The sequence below is a fragment of the Galleria mellonella genome, unplaced genomic scaffold (genome assembly GCF_026898425.1).
Source record: "Galleria mellonella isolate WM207_F2 unplaced genomic scaffold, CSIRO_AGI_GalMel_v1 utg284, whole genome shotgun sequence".
NCBI classification, from domain to species: domain Eukaryota; kingdom Metazoa; phylum Arthropoda; class Insecta; order Lepidoptera; family Pyralidae; genus Galleria; species Galleria mellonella.
Genome location: NW_026442065.1, coordinates 270,228 through 282,728, shown reverse-complemented (window position 1 = coordinate 282,728; position 12,501 = coordinate 270,228). Strand labels below are relative to the sequence as shown.

At 35.2% G+C, this 12,501-nt stretch overlaps 1 protein-coding gene across 2 annotated transcripts in view; it reads left to right on the top strand.

The window, feature by feature from the left end:
• LOC113516051 (SET domain-containing protein SmydA-8-like) overlaps positions 1 to 12,501 on the top strand; it is a 42,978-nt gene that overhangs the window by 21,436 nt on the left and 9,041 nt on the right. The window contains exons 1-3 of one of the 2 annotated variants that reach the window (XM_052895536.1): positions 10,711 to 10,812; positions 10,948 to 11,102; positions 12,068 to 12,205. In XM_052895536.1, coding sequence (XP_052751496.1) covers positions 10,792 to 10,812; positions 10,948 to 11,102; positions 12,068 to 12,205 — 314 coding nt within the window. In that variant the 5' untranslated portion in view covers positions 10,711 to 10,791. Of the gene's footprint in view, positions 1 to 10,710; positions 10,813 to 10,947; positions 11,103 to 12,067; positions 12,206 to 12,501 lie in introns of those variants that run through there. The other variant, XM_026900394.3, reaches the window with a different exon arrangement.

The following is a 12,501-nucleotide window of genomic DNA, read 5'->3' as shown; positions in this document are numbered from 1 at the left end:
CTCATCATACCCTGGAGAGGAGTTTTTTTTTTAATATTTTAAGGGCTTTTACCTTCTTCAGGTATATCAGTCCTATTGTACCCTGAACTGATTTCTCCAACAAAACTTTATCTACCTTCCCTAGACGCGGAAAGAGAAGAATTAATGGGCATAAACAGTTTGATTGGAGGAACGATGAAAATCCTATTATATCTAAAACAAGAACAATTTTAAAGGTTCTGTCTGGAATGTATTGGGTTTAGACTCACATTTGATTGATATTTTGTGACGGATGATTACGTTTCATTCGTTAATTATTCACTGTTGAACATAAGTTTTTTTTTATACAACTTAGAATGGCAAACAAGCTGACGGCATACCCGATGATAAGTGGTAACCGTCGCCTATACACATGAGCAGTACCATGGACATAACAGAGTATACTGTTTCGCTCATGATACCCCCATGCGTTGCCATTCCTGAGGACTCGAGTGTTATTCCTCTGTACCTTGTAAATTAACGCCATATCCCACCCTTCAAACCGAAACACTTTTTCCCACCATAAAATACAGTTCTCTGCTACGTGCATCGATGGGTGATGGATCTTTGTTACACTGAATGTTGCCACTTAATGTCATGGGAGGTCGCTGCAAACCGCTCTTGTATTAACAGGATTGCTTTTGTCCGACCTTTTTTCCCCATGAAATGCTCGAGATATGAAGCCGACTCATTTTCAATCCTTTGGACTACATACATTTCAGTTCTTCTCCAAATATTTGCATAATCCTTAATAATATTATAAGTGTGAAAGTGAGTTTGTTTGTTACCTTTTAGTACCTCAATGACTTGACCAATGACTTTAAAAATTGATGTATACATACTATAAGGAGTGGAGAGGAATATAGGCTTTTTATGCCGGTCTTTTAACATATCCGGTTGTTCGAACAAAGGCGCGGGTTAAGGTACCAGCAGAAAATCAGCGCTATGGGTACTCCGCAGTTTAGTTTTGAGTCGGTTATCTTTTACCATAGCGGCACATAAAACTACCTACAATTTTTTTTTTATTTCGTTTATAAATTCAAGAATTATGTACCTGTAATGAAATAATTTATCTATCTAAAAGCTAATACACGCTAATAACTTATATAATATAATATATTATATATATAAGCTAATAATTATATAACATAAGCTAATAACTTATACTTACATCGAATATTCGTTTAGAACTATTACTGGGCCAACTGTTAATGATCCAATCCATATCTCCGACGTATTTAAAATGATTCAGCTTCCGATTTCGAAGAATTTCAACGTACGTAGAAGTGTATTGATGCTTCTATATTTCTCAGAAAATACGATTAAATCATATTCAGCTTTACGACTTATTTATAGCAAAAAAAAAAAAAAAAAAACAAATACTATAAGAAGAATGTGATATTTACTAATTTATTAATTTAAAAAATAGATATCTGAATTACTTTTCGTATTTTGTAAATTACAAAATTTATATATCGATCTATAAAAAAAAATCGGCAAAATTAAAAATATATGGAATCAAGAGAACATTAATCAATACTGTAGGCAATAGGCGATAATATTAGATATATAATATACTAAAAAAAATTAACTAGTCAATGTCTGTACCATGGGCGAAAAATACCATGTCTGTACATGGGAAATATTTAAGAAAAAATAATATAAGGGAATTCAATACAAAAAAGTGGTCTAAATAATAATTTTTTACAAATTTTATCTGTCTGTCTTTCAGTCTGTATGGTTGTTCTCGTATCATGTAAAAAATACTGGAAGGTCTAACTTAAAATATAGTGCATGGTGTTTTTTATTGATATACCACTTAAAAATGGTCTCTTTAATTTATTTTCTTATTTCTGAAATCACGCGAACGAAATAACTAGAAAAAAGGTAGTTAAAAATAATAATCCAATATTAAATCATCCAAATATATAAATCAAATAAAAAGAAATATTCAATAAATTAACAACCAAAAAAATAATCAAACATTTTTACAAGCTTTTATTAATTTATTTACAGCAAGGCAACAGATTACAAATTAATAAATTAATAAAATAAATATCACATAAAACAGCATTATATTTGCACTCCAATAACTGCTCTGCATAACATTCGATATTATATTTATAATGTTAGAAAGGAATCTAAACTAATATTATAAAGAGTATATTAAATAGTATATTTGTAATGAATAAACTCAAAAACTACTTTGGCGATTTCAAATATTCTTTCACCATTAGAAAGCTACATTCACCCTGAGTAACATAGGCTATATTTATTGCTAGAAAATATTAGGGATCCTTTCTAAAGCTTTAGTAACGTAATACATGGTGTAAAAAAAATGCTATAAAATATCTTACGTCGCGTACGCAGCGAAAACTATTGGTGATAGAACAAAAGTATGTTCTACAATATTGAAGAAAATATCAATAACTATAAAAAACTTCGCGATACTATATGTCCAACTATTATCGTTATGTCACAATAAGCACTTTTTAAAATGTTGTAAAAATGTCCATCCGTGCGAAGCCGGGACGGGCCGCTAGCATTAAATATGTTTAGAGTTAGATGTAAGGCGTTACAGCAGTCGCGTCATGTAGGACACATGTGCGACATAGGGCGAGCGGCCAGTTGAATTCCGTTCGACATCTGCTATGTACTCGTATGTATTTATATATACCCTCTTAATTAACTATCCTTTTCAATATTCACGTAAGTAAAACATAGGTTTCAAATTCTATAGAATGTTTTCCTTATTTCTATTTTATTTTATACTCTGTCCCATTCGTGTTTCAACCGTGAAGCAGCTGTGTTTGCATGGCTGTGTTTCGGTTTGAAGGGTGGGATATGGCGTGAATTTACTGGGTACAGAGGAATAACACCTGAGTCCTCAGAAACGGCAACGCATGGGGGGGGGGGGGTATCATGGGCGAAACAGTATACTCTGTTATGTCCACGCTACTGCTCATGTCTATAGGCGACAGTTACCACTTTCCATCAGGTGGGCCGTCAGCTTGTTTGCCATTCTAAGTTGTATAAAAAAAATTTATACTTATTTGGGAAGCAAACAGTACAATTAACAAATAAAATATATACATATTAAATAATTATTACCCATTAAAGTTTCCACTATCAACTATTACATACAGAGCAAACGAGATTCAAAATATTACAGCAATAAGTACAAAAAAAGAATATATCAAAATGCAAATGTTGGCGGGAAAGGGATTGTTAGTAATGGAGACTGAGAATCCCATTGCTAGCAATATACCCAACCAGGTCCACCTCCTCGCGGTTCCCCCTGGAAACTATCATGGTTAATGCCTGATGAATTCATCACGATGGGCTAACTGGCCTGTTTTCATTCTCATCTATCACCCTTCACTGGTGCTCCGCCAGCGTATCCCGTTAGCGCAGGCGGGGTTACCATACCATTTTCACCCATCAAAAAAATGTAAATGTTATCACATTGTATTATATATATTATCCAGGCGATCGGTGCTATTGTGTGGTATTATTTGTAATCTTTTAAATCGGTCTGCAAATCATTTCCTAACATTACTAAAAGCGGCTGACCTTATAGATTTTAACATCGGTCCTTTCAATGTCATCTCAACATTGTACAGGAATAACGTGTACATAGGTGATCAAAAATGCGTAGGTGAAGCACGAGAGAAACATTGTCAATAGGCCCCTGTTAGCTCGCGTCAGTATGTGATGACAGGCATCACTCATCGAGATACAGTGAGCGGTAAACAGAAAAGTCGACATTGCAGCCGGCCATGGCTTCAAAGCGCTCTAACAAGGCTAGACTAATGTTTTCCCCATACCACCGTGCCAATGTCAATGGTATAAAAAATTATATATATATATATATTTTGTAAAAAAGTCGTTTGCTTGGGTACCTCTGTCCCATTCGTGTTTCTACCGTGAAGCAGTTGTGTTTGCATTGTTGTGTTTCGGTTTGAAGGGTAGGATATGGCGTGAATTTACAGGGTACAGAGGAATAACACCTGAGTCCTCAGAAATGGTAACGCTTGGGGAGTATCCTGGGCGAAACAGTATGTGGGTGTACTGTTATGTCCATGGTACTGCTCATGTCTATAGGCGACGGTTACCACTTTCCAAAAGGTGGGCTGTCAGCTTGTTTGCCATTCTAAGTCGTATAAAAAAAGTAGTCCATGAAGATGATGGATGAAAGATAAATATATCTGGCAGACATGCAAATGTTGAGATAGATGTGTGGGGTTACAAGGAATAACAGAATAGGAAATAAGTATGTACGGGAAAGTCTAAAAGTTGCCAGTCTAAACCAGCGACGGAGAAGTTGCGAAGTAAGAGATTGTCTTGGCACGGTCATGTCATGCGCAGAAATGAAAGCCATGTTTTGAAGAAAGTGTTAAGTATAAAAGTGGATGGATGTAAAAGAAGGAGACGACCGAAGAAAAGGTGAAAGAAGAGTGAGCCCGGAAATGACAGTTGACAGGGATCTGTGGAAGAAGAAAGCATACTGCGTCGATCGTAAAAAATGGGAAAAAGCAAGGCAATAACGATTATTTTCATAATTATCTAAGTTTAAAAATAATCCTGTTACTGAATAGCCATCATTATCCCACGCTGTTCTTTCATCTAGTTAAAAGGCAGCCCCAAAGACGTTGAGCGCCGATATTCGCCTAGACGTTTACGACGGGCATAATTTAAATTTCCTAAGGAAAACTAGACGCGTACCTATTAAAGATTGCATAAACATTTCGCTCGTTAGTATATAAATCTGCTAAATCAATCGCTGAACATCTGAACGTCTTTTTATGAGGTTCAAAGAGCAGCTCTTTATAGGTAAGTCTTATCGTATGTTGTTGGGCGTTATAAATTACCACTAGACATTAGCTTTGTTCCGTCAGTAAATTTATCTATGGGATTCTTTTGGCAAATTTAAAAATTATCTTTTTATTCGCAGTTTGGGTGTCTAGGCTTCGAACAGCAGTCTAATGATTTGCCTGAAGATACGCTATTTAGACGTATCGCAAGACGTGCGTGGACAAAATGACAATCGGAAATTGATGGCTAATATGGAAGTTTATAGAACTTTTGGTAGTAAGTGGATGTTAATCTTCGAGTGTTGGTTGTCGCACACATACTAATGGTAGCGGAATTAAACAAAATAATTCTAATCAAATAAATAATTCTTTAGGCGTTTTACGCTGAGAGTTCTATTCCCGGCGGTGAACTTAGAAAACGAACTTTGTCATCCTTGGTATTTGTGACACAGGGTACCGTTTATGCCTCGTAGTGAGCGGTGATGTTTTCGGTTTTACGGTGAAAAAGTCTATTGAATGAGATTTTTAATATCCAAGTCAATGTAATAATCACGATCGATATTTTGATAAAATCAAGTCGTAAATTACCTAATACAAATATTTTCATTTATTACAAATATTGATAAAAGGACAAATAAATAAATGATAAAAATTATATTAGTAAAATATGTATGCACTTGAAAATGCACATGAGTGTCACGACCATTTTCCGACGCGTATTCTTTCTCTCACTTTCTCCCTCTCTCGCATTTTTACAGAGCATTTTTGTTATAGTAAATAATCCTACATATAACATATTAATTTTTCAATATACCTGTCGACATTAACACAGATTAAAAGTGAAAATGACGAGTTAAAACATGGGGCTTATCAAAAGGACAAATTAATATCTTAATATAATGCTATGGCTGCGTAGAGACTTGAACACGTTCCAACTGAGTTACCACAATATACAATGGCTTGTTCTTTTATTGTTTACGAAAGTAAATGCCAAGAATGATAATAAACTGATGGTAACGGGCGTGGTGACAGTCTAAAATAAACTTTGTGTAGTGTTTTTAATAACGACATTCCTCTGTATCTCTATGTTTTTGTACTCTTGTCGCCCGATTCCCAAATAAGGGTACTAGTCTAGTCAGTGTCAATTTCCATTTGCTATTTCCAATTTTTATTACAAGCTTTTACCCACGACTTCGTCCGCGCGATTTGGGTAAAAAGTAGACTACGTACTTCTTCATCCCATATGCTACGTATACATCAAACTTCAATGTCATTGGTTAAGCCCTTAGGGTGGTAAGAAAGAAACTTTCACATCCATATTGTTAGGAATAATTTGCATCGCTTACTATGTAATTTCTTCTCCTTTCCGATATCACACCATAAGAATGGACCAGCCACTACATCCATGTACGGTAAAACAGGTTACAGGACGTACAAATAGGTTTTTCTTTTAATGAATGATAATACAATGGTAACCTCGCCTGCACTAATGGTATACACTAGCGGGGCACCAGTGAACAAGGATAGGTAAGAATAAAAGAGTAGGTCAGTTAGCTCATCGTGACGAATTCAACAAAAAATAACCACGGTGATTTCCAGGGAGAACCGCGTGGAGGTCGACCTGATGGCAATGGTACTATTAGAACCCATTACTAGCAAACCCTTAATAATAAGAAGCTTGTCTCATCTATTACCAGAGGGAGACTTTGTACAAAAATCGTTTGCTTGGGCACCTCTGTCCCATTCATGTTTCAACCGTGAAGCAGTTGTGTCAGCAGGGCCGTGTTTCAGTTTGAAGGGTGGGATATGGCAGTGAATTTACAGGGTACAGAGGAATAACACCTGACTCCTCAGGAATAGCAACGTTTGGAAGGGGGTTGTTTATCATGGGCGAAATAGTATACTCTATTATGTCCATGGTACTGCTCATGTCTATAAGCGACAGTTACCACTTTCCATCACATGGGCCGTCAGTTTGTTTACCATTCTAGGTTGTATAAAAAAAATGTCGCATGACGTGCTATGATGAAAAATTTCAATGCTAAGTGCCTATTATATTTACCTTGCCTTACACACTTCTCTTTGTTTGTTAATTTTCACAATTCGTCTTATGAGATACATCTCTTCTCTTTCAGATAGTAAGTATTCGATTACTTGCCCTAAATTAATATCAGCAATTACTACTACAAATTATTAGATATATTTAAATACTTTTGATGTCAGAGATTGTTGGTGGAATTATCTTTATTGAAATATACTTTTAACTGAAAAAGACTTAAATATTTTTTTAATGCATACATATTGTACCCAAAAATGGTCTAAACAATATGATTTCTTTTTGTTGTCCGAGGACGGTAGCTGAATGATGTAATGTATTAAACAGAACAGCAGTGGACGGCAATTAGCTGAAATATTGATAAGAACACAATACAGAGAGAAAGAAAATTAAAAAAAAAAAGAATGGCAGAATTAAAATAGAAATTTATAAAAATTGAAAGAGAGTGCATGCATGCACACACCCACGCACACACGTACATTCGGATACACGTGCACTCGTACATACGCAAGCACGCATGCTCGCACACACGCACACGCTCTTCTCTACCATACAACAAACATCATGTTAATTGAATTATAGAACCAGAGGGAGACTTTGTACAAAAGTTGATTGCTTGGGTACCTCTGTCCCATTCGTGTTTCAACCGTGAAGCAGTTGTGTTTGCATGGCTGTGTTTCAGTTTGAAGGGTGGGATATGGCGTAAATTTACTGGGTACAGAGGAATAACACCTGAGTCCTCAGGAATGGCAACGCATGAGGGGTATCATGGGCGAAACAGTATACTCTGTTATGTTCATGGTACTGCTCATGTCTATAGGCGACGGTTACCACTTTCCATCAGGTGGGCCGTCAGCTTGTTTGCCATTCTAAGTTGTATAAAAAAAAAAAAAGAACCAAAACAGTGTTACAGTACGTCCCCTTTTGCTCCATTTTATCATTTCATTTTAAATTTAAATTCGCCACAAATAGATAAATTGATAGATAGATAATTTATTTACATTACTTACAGCACACAAATTATAATACAGACATACACATAATACACAGTAAAAGAGATAAAAGAATGAAAATAAAAAAGCAACAAAACAAAAACAAAAAACAAAATATATACCATAAACCAACAATTTCCTTTCTTTCCTTTCCTTCATGCGCGTGCCATAGTAACACAAAATGGTTACAACTCAGTTTATTGATTTGCCCTCAAAAGAGCAAAACACTGATATTCTGTTGTGGCCAATAAAATAAAAAAGGTATTCACCATAATAAAAATATTGATTTGAACGTGAAAGCCAAATTTTTACAGTTTTCAAATGCTAAGCTAATTTTATTTATTTATTCTTTATTGTACACAAAAAATTACAACATATAATATATATAAAATAAAGATGTACAACAGGCGAGCTTAACTCTGTAAGAGTTCTCTTCCAGCAAACCCTGAGTGGAGAGGAGCATTAATTACTAGCGGGCAGTATGCGTACAATAATAGAAGGAAAGGTTATAGATGTTTCTATTAAAAAATAATAAACATATATACAAAGTAACTCATATAATTAAAATCAAAATACATACATATCTGTATACAATAATACATATACATATATACATAAACATAAAATATCTTTTCACATACAAAATACGTACATATATATACATACATAGATATAATAAGTTTATGAGGACAGAAGATGCTCTTTTAATCTGCTCTTGAATATATTCAGCGATTGAATTTCACGAATATGCAGTGGAAGAGAGTTCCATAGTCTAGCCTTCTTATATTTTATTTATATATATTATATTGTTAGCATTTCGTAGAATATTTTAGGAATGCTCTATAAATAGAGGCAAATACCATAAATGTGATTTACGCACATAAATGATATGTGAGCTCTTTAGAAACTGTCTATTAGGCCGATAATCTCGAGTGCTAATGCGTGTAGGCACATCGCGCACCGCCGTCCATATTATGTAAGGGCATGTCCATGACTGATGTTATAATGTTTAATAATAAATCATGATCATACTGTGGAAACCTTGATGGAAACAAAATTATAAAAAAAAAAAATAGGTCAGTCGCGTTTGGTGGAATTTTGAACACACATTGATATATAATACTATTAAACGAGCAATTCTTTTATATACATAATCCGTATCACCAATGATTTTCATGAAATTTAGTACGCAGAGAGTTTTGGAGGCGATTAATCAATCTAGCTAGGTTTCATTTTTAGAAAACGTCATTTTATTTATGTTTTCAGGCAATGAAAAACTGCAACAATATCATCAAAATACGAAGGTAAATTTCGCAATAAAAATAACCTTTGAGACCGGCTTAAATGGCGAAATTCATGGAGTATTTATTAATAAATATTTTTGTTTTTTTTTTTACTTTTTTTTTATAATAAAACGTCACGTGTACGACATTCCTTTGCCTTAAACTTGGAATAATTTCCATATTCACCCACATTGTTTATCATATATTACAAATGCGATATATTAAAAGAAGAAATGATACCTCCATGCAGTTTCTGTGCACTTTCTAAGCTTTAAACTCTCTATAACTTATTATAAAACTTTTAATAACCTACATTTTTTATGCAACTTATTTATTTATTTTTATTTATTTAACTCTTTATTGCACCATAAATAACAATATACAATGACAAGTGAATAATTCAAGTGAAATATAGTAATATAAATACAGATTGAAATATACACATAAAGGTACAAATATCGGTCTTATGGCTAGGGTAATCTCTTACAGACAACCTTTGGTTAAAGGAGAACAGATAAAAGTGGGTAGGTGGTGCAAGAGTGAATTAATAATTTTTCGTGCGTAAAATACAAAAATCTGTAATGCACAAAAATGACAAAAACTTAGAATGGCAAACAAGCCGACGACCCACAGTAATGATGGTAAGGGTCAGCTATAGGCATGAACAGTACCATGAACATAACAGAGTATATTGTGATACCTCTCATGCGTTACCATTTCTGAGGGCTAAGATGTTATGCCTCTGTACCCTATAATTTCAGTTCCATATCCCACCCTTCAAACCGAAACGCAATCATGTAAACACAACTGTTTCATACGATAGAAATACGAATGGAATAGAGGTTTTTTTTTATAGGTGAAAATGGTATGGTAACCCCGCCTGCGCTAACGGGATACGCTAGCGGAGCACCAGTGAAGGGTGATAGATGAGAAAGAAAACAGGCCAGTTAGCCCATCATGATGAATTCATCAGGAATTAACCATGATAGTTTCCAGTGGGAACCGCAAGGAGGTCGACCTGGTTGGGTATATTGCTCAGTCTCCATTACTAACAATCCCTTTTCCCCCAATGGAATAGAGGTATCCAAGCAAACGGCTAATGTACAAAGTCTTTCTTTGGTAAATCATCACCATCATCTCATATTATCTGTCCAATATTGAAAAAAAGCATCCCCCATAGACTGCCATAAGGAACGGTCCTGAAAAACTTGCAACCACTGACTTCCTGCAATGCATTTAAGGTCGTCACTCTATTTAGTAGGAGGTCGTCCTATGTTGCGTTTGCATATACGGAATCATCCTTTGGTAAAATAATAAAGGCATTTCATTTGACATGAAGAAATAAGCTAGTTTAACAGAGAGGAGCCATTGTATTCTAACCTCAACCCACCAATATCACGGCCATATAAATCAACCGTTATGATACGGATTTTTAGATCGATCCATTGGCACGGTCAAGTGGCGAACAGAAATATACCTAGACGCCGCCTACCATACTAAACACTCATTCATAACTCCCATACGTCACCCAGTCCAAGTTTTCCGGTGGTACAGTGGACGTGTTTGTGTTTAGGAAAAAAAAACTGTCTGACAGTCGTCTCCCGTTTTCTCTATCGACTCCCAATTTAATGTTCCGTCGTTTATTTTGTGTAGGTTTAGGAGTTAAATTTAAAAAAAATCCATCTTTACTGCTTGCTATATCTTTAAATTGCAGATATATAGTCCAATAATTTATTTCTGAACATATTTATTAGTTGTGTTAACGAGATATCTTCTGTTTGAAGCAAAAGAAGAGAGGCAAAGCTGATGGCAAGAATAAAGAGAACATCATCGATGCTGATGGCCAACATAACGTGGCTGACAGTGAGGAAGGTCAGTCGGCCACGCCGGCGGAGAAGGACTGTTGTTATGAAGTGAAACATTCTGTTGTGATGGGCAGGTGAGACTTCGAAATACATATTTTTGAATAGAGTTTTTTTTTTTTGTAATAAAAACAATATAAACTGAAAGAATGTCTTTGGACATTTAATTAATGATTATAACGTGAATTTTTATAACAAAATAATGTATTTTATTTAAATAAACTAGTGGCTTTACACGGGCGCTCAGATAGACTCGCCAGATAGATTGTAGATATTCGGATAAGTACCTATTGCCACATATATTTATACTTATGCTGATTTTTATTCGACTTCAAAAAGAATTATTCATTACCTATTGACTTCAAGAAGTATTTTTTTGTTAATTTTACACCTTCATAACGTGGTCAGTTGCAAATCCATTTGGAAAATTCTTTTTTTTATCAAAAAGGATATATGTACCCACAGATTGATCCCATAGACATTTTATCAAAATCAGTTTAGAATTTCAATTAAAATTATTTTTTTTATTATTAAAAATCTTAAAAAGACAAAACTACATATTAATTACATATATTCATATTAAAAACAATCTTCTATTATTTATTATTCGTGACTTCGTCCGTACTACCATGATAATAATATATTCTTCTCCATTCTAAATACTATGTTTATACCAAATTTCATAACGATCAGTTGAGCTGTGCTTGAATTTACAGGGTACAGAGAAATAACACCTGAGTCCTCAGGAATGGCAACGCATGGGGGGTATCATGGGCGAAACAGTATACTCTGTTATGTCCATGGTACTGCTCATGTCTATAGGCGACGGTTATCATTTTCCATCAGGTGGGCCGTCAGCTTGTTTGCCATTCTAATTTGCATAAAAAATATGTTAGAAATTGTACCTCATCCTATCCTTTAGATTGAAACACAACGAATGCATTGCTGTTTCCGACAGAAGTAGGTAGACAGTGGTATGATACTTACAAGCACCTGGGTTACACAATATCTCACCCAATGTGATGATAATATTGAATTCCAGGTACGTGGTGGCGGCTCGTGACATCAGGGCTGGTGAGGTGATCATCGAGGCCCCCGCGCTGGCGGTGGGGCCGTGCACCGGCTGTGGGCTCATCTGTCTCGGATGCTACAGGGAACTGGATGAAAGTAGTCTCTTTAAGTGAGTGTTAGGTATACCAAATGAATTATTAAAATGCTTTTACCACCATACAATCCGCCCACAAATTAAAGTTTCATCCCAACCATCTAAACGAGTGGCGGTGTTCCACCGTGCGTTTTTCAAGGCATTATCTTCCACGCACAATCACTCCTTGGAATCAACTTTCTACGGCAGTATTTCCGAACAGATACGACATCATAACCTTTACGAAAAGAGGTCCTTTTTAAAAGGGCCAGCAGCACACCTGCAATGCCTTTAGTATATTGTAAGTGATCATGGGCGGCAGTAGTCACTTA